Source organism: Salmo salar, chromosome ssa10 (genome assembly GCF_905237065.1).
Source record: "Salmo salar chromosome ssa10, Ssal_v3.1, whole genome shotgun sequence".
NCBI lineage: Eukaryota > Metazoa > Chordata > Actinopteri > Salmoniformes > Salmonidae > Salmo > Salmo salar.
In genome coordinates, this window is record NC_059451.1 from 48,614,612 (window position 1) to 48,636,817 (window position 22,206).

Genomic DNA, 22,206 nt, shown 5'->3' on the forward strand with positions numbered 1-22,206 from the left:
GCTTGCTGTTTGGGGTTTTAGGCTGGGTTTCTGTATAGCACTTTGTGACATAGGCTGATGTGAAAAGGGCTTTATAAATACATTTGATTGATTGATTGATTGATTGTATGCTGTAGTGTTAAGATCTCCCTTCAATGGAACTAAGGGGCCTAGCCCAAACCATGAACAACAGCCCCAGATGATTATTCCTCCTCCATCAAACTTTACAGTTTGCACTATGCATTGGGGCAGGTAGCTTTTTCCTGGCATCCGCAAAACCCAGATTAGTCCGTCGGACTGCCAGATGGTGAAGCGTGATTCATCATTCCATAGAACGTTTTTCCACTGCTCCAGAGTCCAATGGCGCGAGCTTTACACCACTCCAACTGACACATTTGGTGATATAGGCTTGTGCGCAGCTGCTCGGCCATGGAAACCCATTTCATGAAGCTCCTGATGAACAGTTCATGCGCTGACGTTGCTTCCAGAGGAAGTTTGACTTGGTAGTGAGTGTTGCAACCGACGACAGACGATTTTTACGCGTAACGCACTTGAGAGCTTGGTGGTCCCGTTCTGTGAGCTTGTGTGACCTACCACTTCACGGTTGAGCTGTTTTTGCTCCTAGACGTTTCTACTTCACAATAACAGCACTTACAGTTGACTGGTGCAGCTGTAGCAGGGCAGAAATTTGACAAACTGACTTGTTGGAAAGGTGGAATCCTATGATGGTGCCACGTTGAAAGTCAATGAGCTCTTCAGAAAGGCCATTCCACTGTCAATGTTTGTTTATGGAGATTGCAAGGCTGTGTGCTCGATTTTATACATCTGTCAGCGAAGGGTGTGGCTGAAATAGCCGAATCCACTAATTTGAAGGGGTGTCCACATACAGTACTGTTGTATAGTGTATGTTGTGCCCAAGAAACTAATACAGTATGTAACCATGTAAATACATGTGTTTATTATAAAAAGTGTTGATACAAATACCTGTCATTGAAATTAAAATGTTATTTGTGGAATGTTATGTTTCTACATCATGTAAAAGCACTATTTTCCTATTGAGATGCATTACATTGAATCTTTTTAAGAGCGTCAAGTGCACGTCATCTGTCATTCATTAATTGCTATGATCCTGTACCTTTCTTTCTGTGCCTCCAAATGTTAGGATATGCAGGTAAAGTTACCAGGTTGTTAGCTAGCTAGCCAATGAGGTAACATGACCGAACAAAGTGTAAACGACATCGATGCGCAAGTAGTTTTATAGAACGGCCCACGACATGATTTATGAATGTAAAATGAGGCTAATAAAAACATTAAAAGGTAGGCCTATTGATAAAACAGATCCACTTGCCGTTCGTAAGAAGATCGCATAGCAGCATGTTGCCAAATATATTTATTTTTCTTTTATTATATATGCCTAAATTATAATCATATTAAACGACAAGTCTCTCCTTTTCTGACGTGACTGGTTTATTAGGCTGTAGGTAGGATTCACTTTTAAATTGTTCGATAGACAATCAATCTTGCAGAATGCACGACCAGTGTTTGGCACACACTATAGGCTATAGTCACTACAAAAGATTGAAACATTCTGCCCACATCTCTACAGAAATGTGATCAAATTTGCTGCCCTTGTGCTTTCTTAGAAACTGTCATGGCCCAGTTCAAACATCTCCAAATCATACAGAAAATGAGGGCGTTCTTGTTATTATAAAAGGTGAATGGAGGGTGTTTTTCAGGCGGGATTGTAACACTTGTTTACCAGAGCAGAAATATAGTATGGCTCTGATTTATCAATGAAACATCTTTACGTATATATGTTGCATGCGACAGTTTGATAATTCCCAATCATTTGTTACACACTCAAATCCTAGAATCTCCAAGTACGCCAGAATGAGGCCCCATGTGGCATTAATTCATTGTATTGGTCGCACTTTAGAGATTGGTCACACTTACAGCCCTGGGTATACGTGCTGTATTACTGTGGAGGAGACCAGGATTTGGTACTATATCTACACGGGATGCATGACTTCATTGGGGTCAGGGTTCAGACAAGAGGTTGGGGTTAGGATTGGAGTTAAAAGGGAAGTGTGTGTGGTTTCTTACCAAGCTCTTCCTCCATGGTGCTCCCCCCGACTGTGTCTTTCACCCCCAGAACTCTGTTGAAGAGAATGGAGAAGGCACTGCCCCACACCCCTAGAGAGAGAAGCCACATCAATATAATGTAATGAATCATGAATATCGTGTTTGACAGCTTATCTTGAGTAAGTGCCATGAGGAAGTGCCAGGGATATTCTGTGTGAGTGTTTTCCTACCCATAAGGAAATGTAGTGGGTTCTCCTCATACCGCTTCACAGCGGTTCCCATGAAGAATTTGCTTCCAAAAAGGTCAGGGGTCATGAACGTTCCGTACTTTGCCATTCCAATCTCATATGGGCTGAACTCCACCCAGTCTGTGAAAAAAACAACAGCATCCATGAATCAAAATCCAAACAGTGTATGTATGTCACTAACTAACGCTTTCATTAGGAGAGCACACGGTAAGTACAATGTCATTGGGAAAATGTGTACGCCCTTTCACAAATCTGCAGTAAATATGCATTTATATGTGTATGTGATGGAAAGAGGGCAATCCAGGTTTACAGTAACAGTACAAGTCCAGGTAGACCCTACATGACTACTTTAGTGACACATCAACATGCACACATACTTTAGTAATGTTTACATACGGATTTACTCATCTCATATGTATATACTGTATTCTATTCTACTGTGTGTTAGTCAATGCCACTCTGACATTGCCCGTCCTAATATTTATATATTTCTTAATTCCATTATTTTACTTTTAGATTTGTGTATTGTTGTGAATTGTTAGATATTACTGCACTGTTGGAGCTAGGAACACAAGCATTTCACTACTCGCCACTATAACATCTACTAAATATGTGTATGCGACCAATACAATTTGATTTGATTTGACATATATTTACTATTAGGCACAACACAACACACTGTTTCATACATTACATGTTTGAGTACCTCAGAACAACAATCACCTTTCAGCCTATTCTTGGAAGTGGAGTAAGGAGGATAAGGTTACCACTGTGTCAGCTGGCATTATTTTAGCCTTTCTCTAGAATGGGTGTGAAGGTATTTCCTTGTCACACCAGTGTTAAAAGATGGGGGATTTACAGATAAAACGAGTACCTGACTAACTGAAGCAAAATTCTATTCCAGTTCATCTGCAAAATTGTCACACCCTGATCTGTTTCACCTGTCTTGTGCTTGTCTCCACCACCCACTAGGTGTCTCCCATTTATCTCCTGTATATTTATACCTGAATTTTCTGTTCGTCTGTTGCCAGTTTGTCTTGTCCCTTCAAGTCCTACCAGCGAGTTCCCGTGTTTCCTGTATTCTAGTTTTTGTTTTCTAGTCTTCCCAGTTCTGACCTTTCTGCCTGTCCTTATCCTGAACTTGCCTGCCGTCCTGCACCTGCCTGACTCTGATTTGGATTTTGACCCTTTGCCTGCCTTGACCTACCGATTGCCTGCCCCATGTTCTGTAATAAACTCTGAGACTCGTACTATCCGCCTCCTGTGTCTGCATCTGGGTCTTAGAGTCCTGAAAATAATACACTACAGGCCAAGTTATGGGTCACAGTTCCCAAAAGTCAAGCTGCCATTGAAATTAAGAATTTGTTCTTAACTGACTTGCCTAGTTAACTAAAGATTAAATAAAAATATGCACAGCCTAGGAACAGGCACAGTAGATGTATGAAACATTAATGGAGGACTATTCAATGCTGTCTAATATCTGAAAGCCCCATTTGGATATCAGCCCACCATGACACATCAGTTGGTGGTAAACCAGAGACATTCATTGAGAGAGTTGGGCCAGTTTTTAGAACAGACGCCATGTTAGCTCCTTTCTCCTCCAACTGTTGGTGATGGAACAATAGGACAGAACCTCCGACAGTTCCCTCTGAAATGATCCTGCTGTCAACAAGCAGAACAACTTATTTAATTGATTATAATGTGTATCCAAGTCTGTACGGTGTTGTGGTGTCAACAATTGCATATCTGCTTACACTGGACATCTTCATTGGTTTAGAAAACTTTTCGAAATAAACAGCGCAATGCGGAAGCGTCAATTATCACTTTGCAATGGCTACGGAGGAGAAAGTGGAGCTATCGGAACGTTCAGACAGAAACCACATTGGCCCAACTCTCTCTCTCTATATATATATATATGACTGTGGTAAATTAGTGATGCTACAAGGAAATGTAGTGTACGGAAATTTGAATGTGGGAGATAGGATCTCTGGTGACATATTATGCAAAACTGAATACACATACTCATTCTACTAGAGCCACACACACACACACACACACACACACACACACACACACACACACACACACACACACACACACACACACACACACACACACACACACACACACACACACACACACACACACAGCCCAAATAGGCTCATTCAGAACTTGGACCATCCATTCAAACTACGTGACCAGCACTGCGAACACACAACCACACTACGTGCATGAACTCCTCACAGAAATGCTACGCTTTGTTGAACAACTGAGGGGAGCCTTGGAGCCACACTGGGCTTGTGATCTACTGTAATACACACACATAACGCATACACACTCACTGACCTGCAAACATGAGCTCGGATACGTCCGGTTTGACGTGCAGACAGGTGAACAGAGGAAGGGGACACTGGGCCTCGTTTACCTTCTCATGCAACTCACTCAGCTTTGTGTCCATTCTCTGATGAAAACAGAGAAACACTTTTGGAGTCAGGGCCTCTTGAAGACGGAGAGAGAGAAACAATGAAAACAGATGTCTGCGGTCCTCTCACCGCAGGAATGAGTGTCTCTCCGATGAGCATGCCGAAGATGTCTGTGAAGGTGACGGGCTGTCCGTTGGCCTTCTTGCTCCACAGAGCCTGGATGTAGTTGGTGATGTGCTGGGGCAGCAGCAGTCTTAGAGGGTTACTGCTCACACTCTTCATCAGCTCTGCATTGATCTCCTTAGGCCCCTTAGAGGGGAACTCTGGGTGGGAGAACAGGGTTGACATGTACCTGGGAGGGGAGGGAGGGAGGGAGGGAGGGAGATAGTGAGGGAGAGATAGAAGGAGGGAGAGATAGAGGGGGGAGAGGTAGAGGGAGGGAAAGATAGAGGGAGGGAGCGATAGAGGGAGAGAGAGAGAGCGAGAGAGAGGGAGGGAGAGAGAGATGAGGGAGAGAGAGATAGAGGGAGGGAGGGAGAGATAGAGGGAGGGAGAGGTAGAGGGAAGGAGGGAAAGAGAGGGAGGGAGCGATAGAGGGAGAGAGAGAGAGAAGGAGGGAGCGATAGAGGGAGAGAGAGGGTGCGAGAGAGAGGGAGGGAGAGAGAGAGAGATGAGGGAGAGAGAGAGAGAGGGAGAGAGAGATAGAGGGAGGGAGAGATAGAGGGAGGGAGAGGTAGAGGGAGGGAGAGGTAGAGGAGGAAGAGGGAGGGAGAGAGATGGAAAGAAAGAGAGAGGGAGAGAGAGATAGAGAGAGGGAGAGATAGCGGGAGGGAGAGGTAGAGGGAGGGAGAGGAAGAGGGAGTGAGAGGTAGAGGAGATAGAGGGAGGGATAGGTAGAGGGAGGGAGAGGTAGAGGAGGAAGAGGGAGAGGAGGAAGAGGGAGGGAGAGAGTGAGTGAAGGTGGGAGGGAGGGAGGGAGATAGGGGGAGGGAGACAGAGGGAGGGAGACAGAGGGAGGGAGATAGAGGGAGGGAGAAAGATAGTGATGCAGAAAAACAAACATGGAGATCACTACATAAAAACACTGGGAAAACATTGATGCAGAGGTAGATACTGTAGGAGGAGAAAAGTGGGAGGGAGATGTTTTCTTTATTTTATCTTAGCAAGTCAGTTAAGAACAAATTCTTATTTTCAATGATGGCCTAGGAACAGTGGGTTAACTGCCTTGTTCAGGGGCAGAACAACAGACTTTTACCTTGTTAGCTCGGGGATTCGATCTTACAACCTTTCGGTTATTAGTCCAATTCTCTAACCACTAGGTTACCTGCCCGCCCCATGGAGGAGTGGAGAGGAGTGAAAGGGAGGGAGGAGTGGGAGGGAGGAGAGGAATGGGAGGGAGGGTTTGTGGAAGAGAGCATGGTATAAACAGATGAAAAGATGACTGACCAGGTGGATCCAGAGAGGCCAGCGATATAGGTGGCACAGTCCAGGACCCCAGACTCATACAGGGCCTTCATCACCCCAGAGAACCCCACCATGGCCCTGAAGCCTCCCCCTGAACCCACTATGGCTATCACCGGCACCTGCACAGACAGACACATGCAGGAAGAGATAGGAATGGATTATACAAAAAAATGTATACCCTGTCATAACATGACTCCTTGAGATTCATAGCAGAACTGTCAGAAACCCCTACTTCCTTATGTTATTTCCCTCATTCTGTCTACAGTAGATGATTGTTATTGTATCACTCTACCTCCATGTACTGCATTTTCTGGGCATCTTTCCAACTCTGCACTGGCTTCTCTGAACTAGAGCCACAGTCATATCCGTAGACAATTCCAACAAATATTCAGACAATTCCAACAAATATTCAGACCACGCTGACACAACAACTGCACAGGATTCATCATAGTGTGTGTGAGACAGTGTATTGACTGATTGAGTCTGTAATACACCACAGCATGTGTTTTAAAGGCAGTGTATGGTGTGTGTGAGACAGTGTGAGTTGTTGGCCTATGCCCTCTCACCCTGGCTGTGCCCCTACCCAGTCATGTGAAATCCATCAATTAGGGCCTAATTAATTCATTTCAATTGACTGATTTACGAACTGTAACACAGTAACATTTTTGAAATTGCTGCATGTTGCATTTATATTTTTGTTCAGTATAAATAGTTTTAGACGTTCCGGAGCCTGGAGTGTTTTTTTTTACTTTGTTTTTTCACTCAAACCTCCCACAGGCCACATTGAATGGCCTCCCCTGTTCTAGACAGTAGTATTTACTAGCCCCAGTGGGAATGCAGTGTGGCAGCTCAGCAGCTCTGCAGCAGTACTGTTATGTGGTGGGTTATTATCTCATCATGGCTGGTAGCTTCCGGACCATGTGAGGACACAGGCAGGCAGGAAGGGCCTACAGTAGCTGGCCAGAGGTGAGGGTACACACTACAACCAGGAACACAAGGCCAAAACCAGTCACAGAAACACAGCCCAGTCCAACCAGGGGAGGAATGCAGAACTCAGAAGCTGAACAGGCCCTGAGAGCTCTCGGTCTAAGAGGAAGTTAGCAACGACAAAGTGATCACATGTTGGAATACTAATAGGTCTAAATGTGTGAATGTGGTGCATGTGTATATACAGCATGTAAAAAAGGGTGTTGTTTGCTAATATCAGCTCTTGTCTACAAACTTGACTACTATGCTAAGCAATGCTGCAGGGTAAGCCCACTTTCTATGGCAATATATGTTTTATTTAGCCCATGTCTATTATATTGCCATGCCGTTTTGGAGTGGTTACCATTCTATGACGCATTAAACCTGCAATGCACCCTAATAAATGAGGTATTACATGTCAAACACTGCATTTGAATCTAAGACCAACATTCTAAATTATTTTTTAAAAATGACTGTGGCTGGACATAGGCCGCTCTTGGAGCCTGGGCCCACAGTACTCGGGCATGCCCACCTCCTGAGGGGTGCTGGGGAGGAAGCGAGGCTTCTCCATGTCTAGCAGCTTCTTGATGCCCAACGTCACCTTCTCTCTGCGGGCCTGTCTGAACAGTTTCTCCTTGTCACACAGGGCCAGGCTGAACCGCAGGTCCAAGTTAGTACTGTAGACAAAGACACACAACAGATAAAACAATGACAGAGATATTTCACTGGATGTATAAATATAAAAATTGCGTTGTTAAGGAGTGCAAAGGTGAATTGAGTTATTGCACATACGCATTTCACAGAGTGGGCTTTCCCTAATGGAAATATGGAGATGTTGGGGCGGCAGGTAGCCTAGTGGTTAGAGTGTTGGGCTAGTAACCGAAAGGTTGCTAGATTGAATCCCTGAGCTGACAAGGTACAAATCTGTTGCTCTTCCCCCAAACAAGGCAGTTAACCCACTGTTCCTATGCCATCATTGTAAATAAGAATTTGTTCTTAACTGACTTGCCTAGTTATTATGTAAAGATGTATGATAGAACGGGCCAATAGGATCTAAGTAGCTCATGCTTGGCTCTGCCCACCTTGCTTGTTCTGCCCACTATGACTCATCTGTTCCCATTGGAAATGACAGGCTGTGGTCTATCTTGGTTTGGTTATAAAAAAATATTTGCTATAACCCTGCATATTGGTATCATAAGCAAGACATGTTTATCAAATAAATATTCTTGAAGAATCATATCTGACAAATGGAATAATCTATTATCAATTTCGATTGTTGTTCAAATATCACAAGTACAAAAGATTATTCCTTTTTTTCTCAAAGTAAGAAAAGCTATTCAAGAATTGACTAAATGTATATTTCAAAAAATGCATTCAACAATTTACTGGATTAAAAAATGTTTAATATAGTGATATCTGATCATTCTCTGATATCATGTTTAATTACACCAATAGAAAATTCACTTAGCAACAGAGTTTGGAGAATGAACAGAGCTCATCTTCTGGACCTGAAATGTTATAATATGTAATTGAAAAAATAAAAACCTTTACCATTACAAATGTTGACATAGAGGACAGAGAAGAGCTGACCTCTGATATAATTTGTAATGCCTTTAAGGCGTACATTAGGGGAATGATAATCTCATACTCGGCAAAAGTTAAATATGATTTAGAAATTGAAATTAAAGTTTTACATCTTCCTAAGTCTGAGGGTGGTTTTAACCTTCCTGAGTCTGAGGGTGGTTTTAACCTTCCTGAGTCTGAGGGTGGTTTTAACCTTCCTGAGTCTGAGTGTAGTTTTAACCTTCCTGAGTCTGAGGGTGGTTTTAACCTTCCTGAGTCTGAGGGTGGTTTTAACCTTCCTGAGTCTGAGGGTGGATTTTAACCTTCCTGAGTCTGAGGGTGGTTTTAACCTTCCAGACTTGGAATTGTATCAACTTGCTACTCAGGGCTTTTACTTGCGACATATAGTTAAATGCACTAGAGAGGAACAATGGGAACATATTGAAGATGCTCATGCTCATCCCCAGAATATTTTGATGTATCTATTTTCAAAGGATAGAGCTAAGAACATGAACAACTTCATAGTTAAGAACACTATACAAATATGGAAGAAAATGAAAGATATTCTACAAGAACCAATATTACTTCCTAAAAACACAACCTTATGGAAAAATACTTGGATAGCTTTCAGAATTCACTAATAAATTGGTCCACATGGAAAACTAAATGCATAGAAAACATAAATTACTTGGTAACAGGAAATGCATTTATTTACATGACAGAATTAAAAAGTAATTTCTGACTGACCAACATAGGTTGTTTCAAATACATGCAACTTAAAGTTACATATCACAAAATGTACATTTGAAATCTTTTGGACATCAGAGCAACCTTGAGGGAATCTTATTTTGAGTCAGAAAATGACATTCATATGATTGGGAAGAGAACATATCCAACTGACAATCTCTTAGAAAAAACATAAACTATTCGAACCAAGACTTAAAAATAACTGATGTTGGAACAAGAAGGAGGGAAAGTTGGAGCATAACTAATGAAATGACAGTTAATGAAAATGTACGCTTAATCCAGCATAAACTAATGTATAGAATGTATTATACAAGTGATACAATTCACAAATTCTACAGCACAACGGCAGCGTAGTGTCTTAAGTGTAACTCTAACAATGACTCAATTATCAATGCTTTCTCGGAATGCTATAAAGTCCGGAAGTTGTGGGAGGAGCGAGAAAGTTGACTGTCAAATCAAATCAATCGTTATTTGTCACATGCACCAAAACCAAGGTGTAGACCTTACCATGACATTCTTACAAGCCCTTAACCAACAATGCAGTTCAAGAAAGAGTTAAGAAAGTATTTACCAAATAAACTAAAGTAAATAAAATTATAAAAAAAGTAACACAATAAAATAACAATAACGAGGTAATTTTGTACATGTAGGTAGGGGTAAAGTGACTACGCATAGATAATAAACAGCGAGTCACAGCAGTGTAAAAACAAATGGAGGGGGGGTATCAATGTAAAAAGTCTGGGTGGCATTTGATTAATTGTTCAGCAGTCTTATGGCTTGGGGGTAGAAGCTGTTAAGGAGCCTTTTGGTCCTAGACTTGGTGCTCCGCTTTGCCCCAGTGATGTACTGGGCTACACGCACTACCCTATGTAGCACCTTACGGTCAGATGCTGAGCAGTTGCTATACCAGGAGGTGATGCAACCGGTCAGGATGCCCTCGATGGTGCAGCTGTAGGGCTGGGCGATATGGCCACAATATCATATCAACCGGTCAGGATGCCCTCGATGGTGCAGCTGTAGGGCTGGGCAATATGGCCAAAATATCATATCAACCGGTCAGGATGCCCTCGATGGTGCAGCTGTAGGGATGGGCGATATGGCCAAAATATCATATAAACCGATCAGGATGCCCTCGATGGTGCAGCTGTAGGGCTGGGCGATATGGAATGAAAAATATCATATCATGGCATTTTTTTTTTTATTTTGACGGTATGACGGTGTTTTATGTTTTTGATTAATAAAAGTTCAAAATTTGCTTTGTGAATAGTGTGTGACCCTAGGTTGGCAACACATATATTATACATTATTTCAATGGGTCTTTCTCCATTCGGATTGTTTTACACAGTTCAATTCAAAATAATTTTCTGCATTTCCATCAATTTCTGCATTTCCTGCACTCCTTTGAGCTCATTTCCACACTGCCACGATATGGGCAAAAATACTAGGCCTTATTTTTAACCAAATGTTGCAATTGCGATTTAGATCAAAACACTTGGGTGAACTTTTGGATACCGGTATATAGTAAAATACGGTATACCGCCCAGCCCTATGCAGCTGTAGAACTTTTTCCGAATCTGGGGACCCATGTCAAATCTTTTCAGTCTCCTGAGGGGGTTGTCGTGCCCTCTTCACGACTCTCTTGGTGTGTTTGGACCATGTTAGTTTGTTGGTGATGTGGACACCAAGGAACTTGAAACTCTCAACCCGCTACACTAGAGCCCCGTCGATGTTAATGGGGGCCTGTTCAGCCCACCTTTTACTGTAGTCCACGATGAGCTCCTTTGTCTTGCTCACATTGAGGGAGAAGTTGTTGTCCTGGCACTCTCTGACCTCCTCCCTATAGGCTGTCTCATCGTTGTCGGTGATCAGGCCTACCACTGTTGTGTCGTCAGCAAACTTAATTATAGTGCTGGTGACGTGTTTGGCCATGCGGTCGTGGGTGAACAGGGAGTACAGGAGGGGACTAAGCACGCACCCCTGAGGGGCCCCAGTGTTGAGGATCAGCGTGGCAGATGTGTTGTTGCTTACCCTTACCACCTGGGTGCGGCCCGTCATGAAGTACAGGATCCAGTTGCAGAGGGAGGTATTTAATGCCAGGGTCCTTAGCTTAGTGATGAGCTTTGTGGGCACTAAGGTGTTGAACGCTGAGCTGTAGTCAATGCACAGTATTCTCACATAGGTGTTCCTTTTGTCCAGGTGGGAAAGGGCAGTGTGGAGTGCGATTGAGATTGCATCATCTGTGGATCTGTTGTGGCAGTATGTAAATTGGAGTGGGTCTAGGGTATCCGGGATGATGCTGTTGATTTGAGCCATGACCAGCCTTTCAAAGCACTTCATGGCTAATCATTTAGGCAGGTTACCTTCGCTTCCTTTGGGCACAGGGACTATGGTGGTCTGCTTGAAACATGTAGGTATTAGAGACTTGGTCAGGGAGTGGTTGAAAATGTCAGTGAAGACACTTGTCAGTTGGTCCGCGCATGCTTTGAGTACACGTCCTGGTAATACGTCTGATCCCGCGGCCTTGTGAATGTTGACCTGTTTAAAGGTCTTGCTCACATCGGCTACCGAGAGCGTTATCACACAGTTGTTCGGAACAGCTGGTGCTCTCATGCATGCTTCAGTGCTGCTTGCCTCGAAGCGAGCATAAAAGGCATTTAGCTCGTCTGGTAGGCTCGCATCACTGGGCAGCTTGCGGCTGGGTTTCCCTTTGTAGTCGGTAATAGTTTTGAAGCCCTTCCACATCCGACGATCGTCAGAGCCTGTGTAGTAGGAATCAATCTTAATCCTGTATTGACGCTTTGCCTGTTTAATGGTTTGTCTGAGAGCGTTGTGGGATTTCTTGTAAGCGTCCGGACTAGTGTCCTGCACATTGTAAGAGGCAGCTCTAGCCTTTAGCTCGATGGGGATGTTTCCTGCAGGTAGAAATGAGGTAAAACGGATTTAAGTTTGCCTGCATTAAAGTCCCTGGCCACTTGGAGCGCCGCTTCTGGATGAGCATTTTCTTGTTTGCTTATGGCCTTTTACAGCTCGTTGAGTGCGGTCTTAGTGGCAGTATCGATTTGTGGTGGTAAATAGATGGCTAGGAATAATATAGATGAGAACTCTCTTGGTCGATAGTGTGGCCTACAGCTTATCATAAGGTACTCTACTTCAGGCGAGCAATACCTTGAAAGTTCTTTAATATTAGACTTTGCGCACCAGCTGGTATTGACAAATAGACACACATCCCTGCCCCTCGTCTTACCAGACATAGCTTCTTTGTCCTGCCGATGCATGGAAAATCCTGCCAGCTCTATATTATCCGACTCGTGAAACATAAGATATTACAGATTTTATGTCCCGTTGGTAGGATAGTCCTGATCGTAGATCATCCATTTTGTTTTCCAATGATTGCACGTTCGCCAATAGTTCGGATGGTAGTGGAGGTTTACTCACTCGCCTACAAATTCTCAGAAGGCAGCCAGACCTCTGACCCTTTTTTCTCTTTCTTTTCTTCACACAAATGATGGGGATTTGGGCCTGTTCCCGAGAAAGCAGTATATCCTTCGCGTTGGACTCGTTGAAGAAAAATCATCAAATTCAAGGTGAGTAATCGCTGTTCTGATATCCAGGCAGGTGTTTAGAAGAGTGGTTTGGCGGGTCATGTTTCAGAGGACGCATGACACAACCTTCGCCTCCTGAGCCCGATAGGGAGTTGCAGCAATTAGACAATATCGACATTTGGGAGAAAAAGGGGGTAAAATACAAAACAAAATACAAAAAAAAAATGGGGTCAGAGATTTTCAGATGTGTGCTGTTGAGTGAAATGCAGTAAGATTAGTTTAGGAGACCTACAGTAATAACCATAAACAAAAGCGCACAAAACATATTCACAGTTGAAACAATGACTGGTAAATGATCCAAGACCAGATCAGTTAACCCCAACCATTGTGACAATGAGTTGTCATAATGCTGCATCAAATGTACATGATCTTAGGGACATTGGCAAACACAATGTAAGTAATTTAATATATGTACCCCTAATTGCACCAAATACATCTGTTTATCCTACAGCTATTGTAAGCAGTAATCATGAGCCTATAAACCAGAGTTACACTGTTGGCAATGAGGCGGTGTGCAATAGTAGGAAGACCACTTTATACAGCTCACCCTGCAGATCCAATGTAAATAACATGAGTAAGTCTGCATCTGATAAGCTTCCCAGTAAAGCATTAAAAACAATCAAGCAACCCAGAAAAGTGCTTAAAAATATCCCATATTAACATATGTAGCCTAAGAAACAAGGTCCATGAAGTCAATAACTTGCGTGTAACAGATGACATTCGTATTCTGACTATCTCTGAAACTCATTTAGATAATACCTTTGAGGATACAGTGGTAGCAATACATGGTTATAACATCTACCGAAAAGACAGAAATGCCAACAGAGGCGGTGTTGAGGTCTATATTCAGAACCACATTCCTGTAAAGTTTAGAGACAATCTAATGTCAAATACTGTTGAAGTAATATGGCTACAGGTTAATCTGCCTCACCTAAAGCCCATTCTTGTGGGAAGCTGCTATAGACCACCAAGTGCTAACAATCAGTATCTGGATAATATGTGTGAAATGCTTGATAATGTAGGTGATATCAACAGAGAAGTATATTTTCTGGGTGATTTAAATATTGACTGGCTATCATCAAGCTGCCCAAACTGTAACCAGTGCCTGCAACCTGGATCAGGTTGTCAATCAACATACCAGGGTAGTTACAAACAGCACAGGAATTAAATTATCAACATGTATTGATCACATCTTTACTAACGCTGCAGATATTTGCTTTAAAGCAGTATCCAAATCCATAGGATGCAGTGATCACAATATAATAGCCATATCTAGGAAAACCAAAGTTCCAAAGGCTGGTCCTAATATTGTGTATAAGAGGACATATAATACGTTTTCAAATCAAATCAAATCAAAGTTTATTTGCCACGTGCGCCGAATACAACAGGTGTAGACCTTACAGTGAAATGCTTACTTACAGGCTCTAACCAATGGTGCGGAAAAAAAGTATGTGTGTGTGTGTGTGTGTGTGTGTGTTTAAGTAAAGAAATAAAACAACAGTAAAAAGACATTTGTAAAAAGAGTAGCAAGGCAATATACAGACACCTGTTAGTCAGGCTTATTGAGGTAGTATGTACATGTAGATATCGTTAAAGTGACTATGCATATATGATGAACAGAGAGAAGCAGAAGCGTAAAAAGAGGGGTTGGCGGGTGGTGGGACACAATGCAGATAGCCCGGTTAGCCAATGTGCGGGAGCACTGGTTGGTCGGGCCAATTTAGGTAGTATGTACATGAATGTATAGTTAAGGTGACTATGCATATAAGATAAACAGAGAGTAGCAGCAGCGTAAAAGAGGGGTGGGGGGTGGCACACAATGCAAATAGTCTGGGTAACCATTTGGTTATCTATTCAGGAGTCTTATGGCTTGGGGGTAAAAACTGTTGAGAAGCCTTTTTGTCCTAGACTTGGCACTCCGGTACCGCTTGCCATGCAGTAGTAGAGAGAACAGTCTATGACTGGGGTGGCTGTGGTATGAGAATTTTTAGGACCTTCCTCTGACACCGCCTGGTGTAGAGGTCCTGGATGGCAGGCAGCTTTGCCCCAGTGATGTACGGGGCTGTACGCACTACCCTCTGAAGTGCCTTGCGGTCGGAGGCCGAGCAATTGTCGTACCAGGCAGTGATGCAACCAGTCAGGATGCTCTCGATGTTGCAGCTGTAGAACCTTTTGAGGATATCAGGACCCCTGCCAAATCTTTTTAGTTTCCTGGGGGGGAATAGGCTTTGACGTGCCCTCTTCACGACTGTCTGGGTGTGTTTGGACCATTCTAGTTTGTTGTTGATGTGGACACCAAGGAACTTGAAGCACTCAACCTGCTCCACTACAGCCCCGTCGATGAGAATGGGGATGTGCTCGGTGCTCCTTTTCCTGTAGTCACACAATCATCTCCTTAGTCTTGGTTACATTGAGGGATAAGTTGTTATTCTGGCACCACCCGGCCAGGTCTCTGACCTCCTCCCTGTAGGCTGTCTCGTCATTGTCGGTGATCAGGCCTACCACTGTTGTGTCATCAGCAAACTTAATGATGGTGTTGTGGTGTGTAATGACGAGCAACCAGACGCTGCACTTGACGCATTTATGAAACTACTTATTCCCGTTACTAATAAGCCTGTACCCATTAAGAAAATAACTGTAAAAACTGTTAAATCCCCTTGGATTGATGAGGAATTGAAAAAATGTATGGTTGAGAGGGACGAGGCATCAGGTATGGCAATTAAGTCTGGCAGGCCAACTGATTGGCAAATGTACTGAAAATTAAGAAATCATGTCACTAAACTAAATAAAAATAAACTACACTATGAAACAAAGATAAATTATATAAAGAATGACAGTAAAAAGCCTTTGGGGCACCTGATATGAAATTTTGTGGAAAAAAGACAACTCGGCTCCTTCATTCATTGAATGAGATGGCTCATTCATCACAAAGCCCACTGATATTGCCAACTACTTTGATGACTTTTTAATGGTGAGATAAGCAAACTTAGGGATGACATGCCAGCAACACACGCTTACACTACACATCAAAGTATATCTGACCAAATTATGAAAGACAAGAATTGTACTTTTGAATTCCGTAAAGTCAGTGTGGAAGAGGTGAAATAAGTATTGTTGTCTATCAACAATGACAAGCCACCGGGGTCTGCCAATCTGGATGGAAAATTAGGATAATAGCAGACGATATTGCCACTCCTATTTGCCACATCTTCAATTTAAGTCTACTAGAAAGTGTGTGCCCTCAGGCCTGGAGGGAAGCAAAAGTCATTCCACTACCCAAGAATAGTAAAGCCCCCTTTAGGCTCAAATAGCCGACCAATCAGCCTGTTACCAACCCTTAGTACATTTCTGGGAAAAAATGGTGTTTGACCAGATACAACACTATTTCACAGTAAACAAATTGACAACAGAATTTCAGCATGCTTATAGGGAAGGTCACTCAACAAGCACTTGCACAAGTGCTTGGCTGAGAGAAATTGATGATACAATGATTGTGGGGGCTGTATTGTTAGACTTCAGTGCAGCTTTTTACATTATCCATCATAGTCTGCTGCTGGAAAAACATATGTGTTATGACTTTACACCCCCTGCTATAATGTGGATAAACAGATACTTGTCTAACAGATCACAGAGTGTGTTCTTTAATGGAAGCCTCTCAAATATAATCCAGATAAAATCAGGAATTCCCCAGGGTAGCTGTTTAGGCCCCTTGCTTGTTAAAATGTTTACTAACAACATGACACTGACTTTGAATAAAGCCAGAGTGTCTATGTATGCGGATGACTCAACACTATACACGTCAGCTACTACAGCGACTGAAATGACAGCAACACTCAACAAAGAGCTGCACTTAGTTTCAGAGTGGGTGGCAAGGAATAAGTTAGCCCTAAATAGTTCTAAAACTAAAAGCATTGTATTTGGATCAAAACACTCACTAAACGTTAAACCTCAACTAAATCTTGTAATAAATAATGAGGAAATTGAAATGACTAAACTGCTTGGAGTAACCCTAGATTGTAAACTGTCATGGTCAAAACTATTGATGCAGTAATAGCTAAGATGGGGAGAAGTTTGTCTATAATAAAGCGATGCTCCGCCTTCTTAACAACACTATCAACAAGGCAGGTCCTACAGGCCCTAGTTTTGTCGCACCTTGACTACTGTTCAGTCGTGTGGTCAGGTGCCACAAAAAAGGACTTAGGAAAATTGTAATTGTTTCAGAACAGGACAGCACGGCTGGCCCTTGGATGTACACAGAGAGCTAATATTAATAATATGCATGTCAATCTCTCCTGGCTGAAAGTGGAAGAGAGGTTGACTTCATCACTACTTTTATTTATGAGAGGTATTGACATGCTGAATGCACTGAGCTGTCTGTCTAAACTACAGGCACACAGCTCAGACACCCATGCATACCCCACAAGACATGCCACAAGAGGTCTCTTCACAGTCCCCAAGTCCAGAACAGACTATGGGAGTCACAAAGTACTACATAGAGCCATGACTACATGGAACTCTAATCCACATCAAGTAACTGACACAAGCAGTAAAATTTGATTTAAAAAACACCTTATGGAACAGCGGGGACTGTGAAGCAACACACACACACACACACACACACACACACACACACACACACACACACACACACACACACACACACACACACACACACACACACACACACACACACACACGGATTTAGTACTGTAGATATGTGGTAGTGGTGGAGTAGGGGCCTGAGGGCACACAGTGTGTTGTGAAATCTGTGAATGTGTTGTAATGTTTTTAGAATTGTATAAACTGCCTTAATTTTGCTGGACCCCAGGAAGAGTAGCTGCTGCTTTGGCAGCATCCATAATTAATACAAATACAGTTGTGTAATTACATATCAACAACAGCTTTAAAACATCAAATATTTTCCCATATGGAAACAGACATGTAGTAGACCTCTTGGTCAGCCATGGTGATTGATTTTATGTACTGTAGGTTTCTATGTACGCATGACTGTAAGTCACTTTGAATAAAAGCCTCGCTCCAAGATGGTCTGGTCTGAGACAGACCTCCTGAGACAAACCCAGCCAAGACCTCTGATGTCCTACCTCCAAAACATGCCAAACTTATCCTCCCCTTCATCTGAAGCAACAGCCCTTTGTGATGCAACAGTACAGTAAATCCAAGCCATGTGTTTACTGAAAACAGTTACAGTCTTTAAAAGTAGAAAGAAATGTACTTATCATTCTGGTGTGGGTTAAATAGCTTGATGTGAATTCCTGTGTTTTGTTTAACCTGAGTATAAAGTATTGTTCCACCCAGTGCTACAGTTTGAAGGGTTATTATCTGGCTGTGTGCTTATTTTTTTACATGGAGAGAGAGCGAGATGCCAATAAAGCAATTTGACTTTGAGAGAGGCCTTCAGGTGAACCAGAGAAGCCACAGTGTTTAAGATAGCATCTGTAAACCAGACAGGCTTCCTGACAGACAGACAGACAGACAGACAGACAGACAGACAGACAGACAGACAGACAGACAGACAGACAGACAGACAGACAGACAGACAGACAGACAGACAGACAGACAGACAGAGGACGAGGAGAGGAGAGGAGAGGAGAGGAGAGGAGAGGAGAGGAGAGGAGAGGAGAGGAGAGGAGAGGAGAGGAGAGGAGAGGAGAGGAGAGGAGAGGAGAGGAGAGGAGAGGAGAGGAGAATTAATGAAAGTGTACCTACCAGACCTCCAGGGCCATCTCTAAGTACACATTGGTTGCCTGTAAAAACAACACAAAGACGCTGTGGTTATTGTTGAAGAGAAAACATTGATTAATATGTCAACTGCAAAACACCCTGGGATAGAATACAACATCCACAAGCAGAGGGAGGAGGGATGAGAGGAGGAGGGTGATGAGAGGAGAGAAGGGGGAGAGATGCAGGTGGGTAGGCTACAGTAAGGAAGAGAGGGGGGAGTGAATAGATAGAGGGAAACAAAGAAAAAAGAGGGATATTCAGGAAGAGAAAAAAGATGAGAAGAGAGGAAAAACTCTCATAGATAAGTCATCACTCAACAGACAACTACAGTCTGGTGAGAGTGAATGTATTTCAGACACACTTTCTGCTGTAGGTTAATGTAGTTACTACAGACATAAAATATAGAGAACTTACTTTGCCGATAAGAAAAGGCACCGTCTCCGTCTGACCAGTTTTCAACATTTTAGAGATGTTGTACGACGCAGTCCCAAGTTTCTCATCCATCACGTAATTGGCATCCATTAATGTTATCTGATTGAGTAGTAAAGCACCAACAAACAAGCTTCAGGTAACCATTGTACTGTAGTGGACTGGGCCTGACATAAAATGAGTTACATTTGACTGTTTTGATTTTACTAGACTTTTTGTTCACCTCTAGAAAGTTCTCCTGGTTTGGGTCTAGTATGAAGTCAAAGGTTTCGTTCCATTCAGGGTTGATGTCGTTGTCTATGTGGCGCGTTCGTTTCCTGCTCTCGGGGGAAGTTGGGATGAACAGCTCCACATAGGGGTCAGGAGTGTCCACTGCAGACAGAAACACACAAATGTATGTGTTACATACAGTTCATGAGAAATGGACTACAGGAAACGGAGGGCCAAGCACGCCCCCATCCACATAGACAGGGCTGTAGCGGACAGGTCGAGAGCTTCAAGTTCGTCAGTGTCCACATCACTAAGGAATTGTCATGGTCCACACACACAAACACAGTCATGAAGAGGGCACGACAATGCTTCTTCCCCCTCAGGACCAGAAAAGATTTGGCATGGACCCTCAGATCCTCAAAAAGTTCTACAGCTGCACCTTGAGAGCCTCTTGACTGGCTGCATCACCCCTTGGTATGGCAACTGCTTGGCATCTGACTGCAAGGCACTACAGGGGGTAGTGCGTATGGCCCAGTACAGCACTGGGGCCAAACTCCCTGCTATCCAGGACCTCTATACCAGGTGGTGTCAGAGGAAGGGCCTAAAAATTGTCAAAGACTCCAGCCACCCAAGTCATAGACTGTTCTCTCTGCTACCACACAGTAAGCGGTACCAATGTACCAAGTCTGGAGCCAACAGGGCCCTGACACACTTCTAAGACTGCTAAACAGTTAGTTAAATAGTTTATTAATAGCTACCCGGACTATCTACATTGACCCGTTTTGCACTAACTCTTTTGACTCATCACATACACTGCTGCTACTGTCCTGTTGCCGAGTCACTTTATCTCTACCTATATTTACACATCTACCTCAATTACCTCGTACCCCTGCACATCAACTCAGTACTGGTACCCCATATGTATTTATTTTTTATTTACCCTTTATTTAACTCAGCAAGTCAGTTAAGAACACACACTTATTTACAATGATGGCCTATCCCGGCCAAACCCGGACGACACTGGGCCAATTTTGCACCGCCCTATGGGACTCCCAATCACGGCCGAATGCGATACAGCCTAGATTTGATCCAGGGACTGTAGTGGCACCTCTTGCACTGAGATGCAGTGCCTCAGACCGCTGTGCCACTCGTGAGCAACGGTCTATAGGCAATAGAGGTCGACTGATTATGATTTTTCAACGCCGATACCGATACCGATTATTGGAGGCCCAAAAAACCCGCTACCGATTAATCGGCCGATATTTTCATTTTACATGTATTTGTAATAATGACAATTACAATAATACTGAATGAACACTTATTTTAACTTAATATAATACATAAATAAAATCAATTTAGCCTCAAATAAATAATGAAACATGTTCAATTTGGTTTAAATAATGCAAAAACAAAGTGTTGGAGAAGAAAGTAAAAGTGCAATATGTGCCATGTAAGAAAGCTAACGTTTAAGTTCCTTGCTCAGAACATGGGAACATATGAAAGCTGGTGGTTCCTTTTAACATGAGTCTTCAATATTCCCAGGTAAGAAGTTTTAGGTTGTAGTTATTATAGGAATTATAGGACTATTTCTCTCTATACGATTTGTATTTCATATACCTTTGACTATTGGATGTTCTTATAGGCACTTAGTATTGCCAGTGTAACAGTATAGCTTCCGTCCCTCTCCTCGCTCCTACCTGGGCTCGAACTAGGAACACATCGACAACAGCCACCCTGCAGAGCAAGGGGAACAACTGCTCCAAGTCTCAGAGCGAGTGACGTTTGAAATGCTATTAGCGCGCACCCCGCTAACTAGCTAGCCATTTCACATCGGTTACACAGCCTAATCTTGGGAGTTGATAGGCTTGAAGTCATAAACAGCGCAATGCATTGCGAAGAGCTGCTGGCAAAATGCACGAAAGTGCTGTTTGAATGAATGCTTACGAGCGTGCTGGTGCCTACCACCGCTCAGTCAGACTGCTCTATCAAATCATAGACTTAATTATAATATAATAAACACACAGAAATACGAGCCTTAGGTCATTAATATGGTCGAATCCAGAAACTATCATCTCGAAAACAAAACGTTTTTTCTTTCAGTGAAATACGGAACCGGTCCGTATTTTATCAAACGGGTGGCATCCCTAAGTTTAAATATTCCTGTTACATTACACAACCTTCAATGGTATGTCATAATTACGTAAAATCCTGGCAAATTAGTTCGCAACGAGCCAGGCGGCCCAAACTGTTGCATATAACCTGACTCTGCATGCAATGAACGCAAGAGCAGTGACACAATTTCATGTTAGCAGGCAATATTAACTAAATATGCAGGTTTAAAAATATATACTTGTGTATTGATTTTAAAGAAAGGCATTGATGTTTATGGTTAGGTACATTGGTGCTTTTTTCGCAAATGCGCTTGTTAAATCATCACCCATTTGTTGAAGTAGGCTGTGATTCAATGAGAAATTAACAGGCACCGCATCGATAATATGCAACGCAGGAAACACTAGATAAACTAGTAATATCATCAACCATGTGTAGTTAACTAGTGATTATGTTAAGATTGATAGTTTTTTATAAGATAAGTTTAATGCTAGCTAGCAACTTACCTTGGCTTCTTGGTGCCCTCGCGTAACAGGTAGTCAGCCTGCCATGCAGGCTCCTCGTGAAGTGCAATGTAAGGCAGGTGGTTAGAGCGTTGGACTAGTAACCAGAAGGTTGCAAAAACGAATCCCCGAATCCCCC

The 22,206-nt window shown here is 42.9% G+C and overlaps 1 protein-coding gene across 2 annotated transcripts in view; it reads right to left on the reverse strand.

Annotated features, from left to right (window-relative positions):
* pla2g4ab (phospholipase A2, group IVAb (cytosolic, calcium-dependent)) overlaps positions 1 to 22,206 on the reverse strand; it is a 49,582-nt gene that overhangs the window by 20,611 nt on the left and 6,765 nt on the right. For both annotated transcript variants that reach the window (XM_014123555.2, XM_014123556.2), the window contains exons 4-12: positions 19,469 to 19,617; positions 19,231 to 19,347; positions 18,802 to 18,839; positions 7,695 to 7,839; positions 6,179 to 6,315; positions 4,862 to 5,084; positions 4,656 to 4,770; positions 2,292 to 2,429; positions 2,083 to 2,172 (exon numbers count right to left, since the gene is read on the reverse strand). In XM_014123555.2, the coding sequence (XP_013979030.1) occupies positions 2,083 to 2,172; positions 2,292 to 2,429; positions 4,656 to 4,770; positions 4,862 to 5,084; positions 6,179 to 6,315; positions 7,695 to 7,839; positions 18,802 to 18,839; positions 19,231 to 19,347; positions 19,469 to 19,617 (1,152 nt within the window). The remainder of the gene's footprint in view (positions 1 to 2,082; positions 2,173 to 2,291; positions 2,430 to 4,655; positions 4,771 to 4,861; positions 5,085 to 6,178; positions 6,316 to 7,694; positions 7,840 to 18,801; positions 18,840 to 19,230; positions 19,348 to 19,468; positions 19,618 to 22,206) is intronic.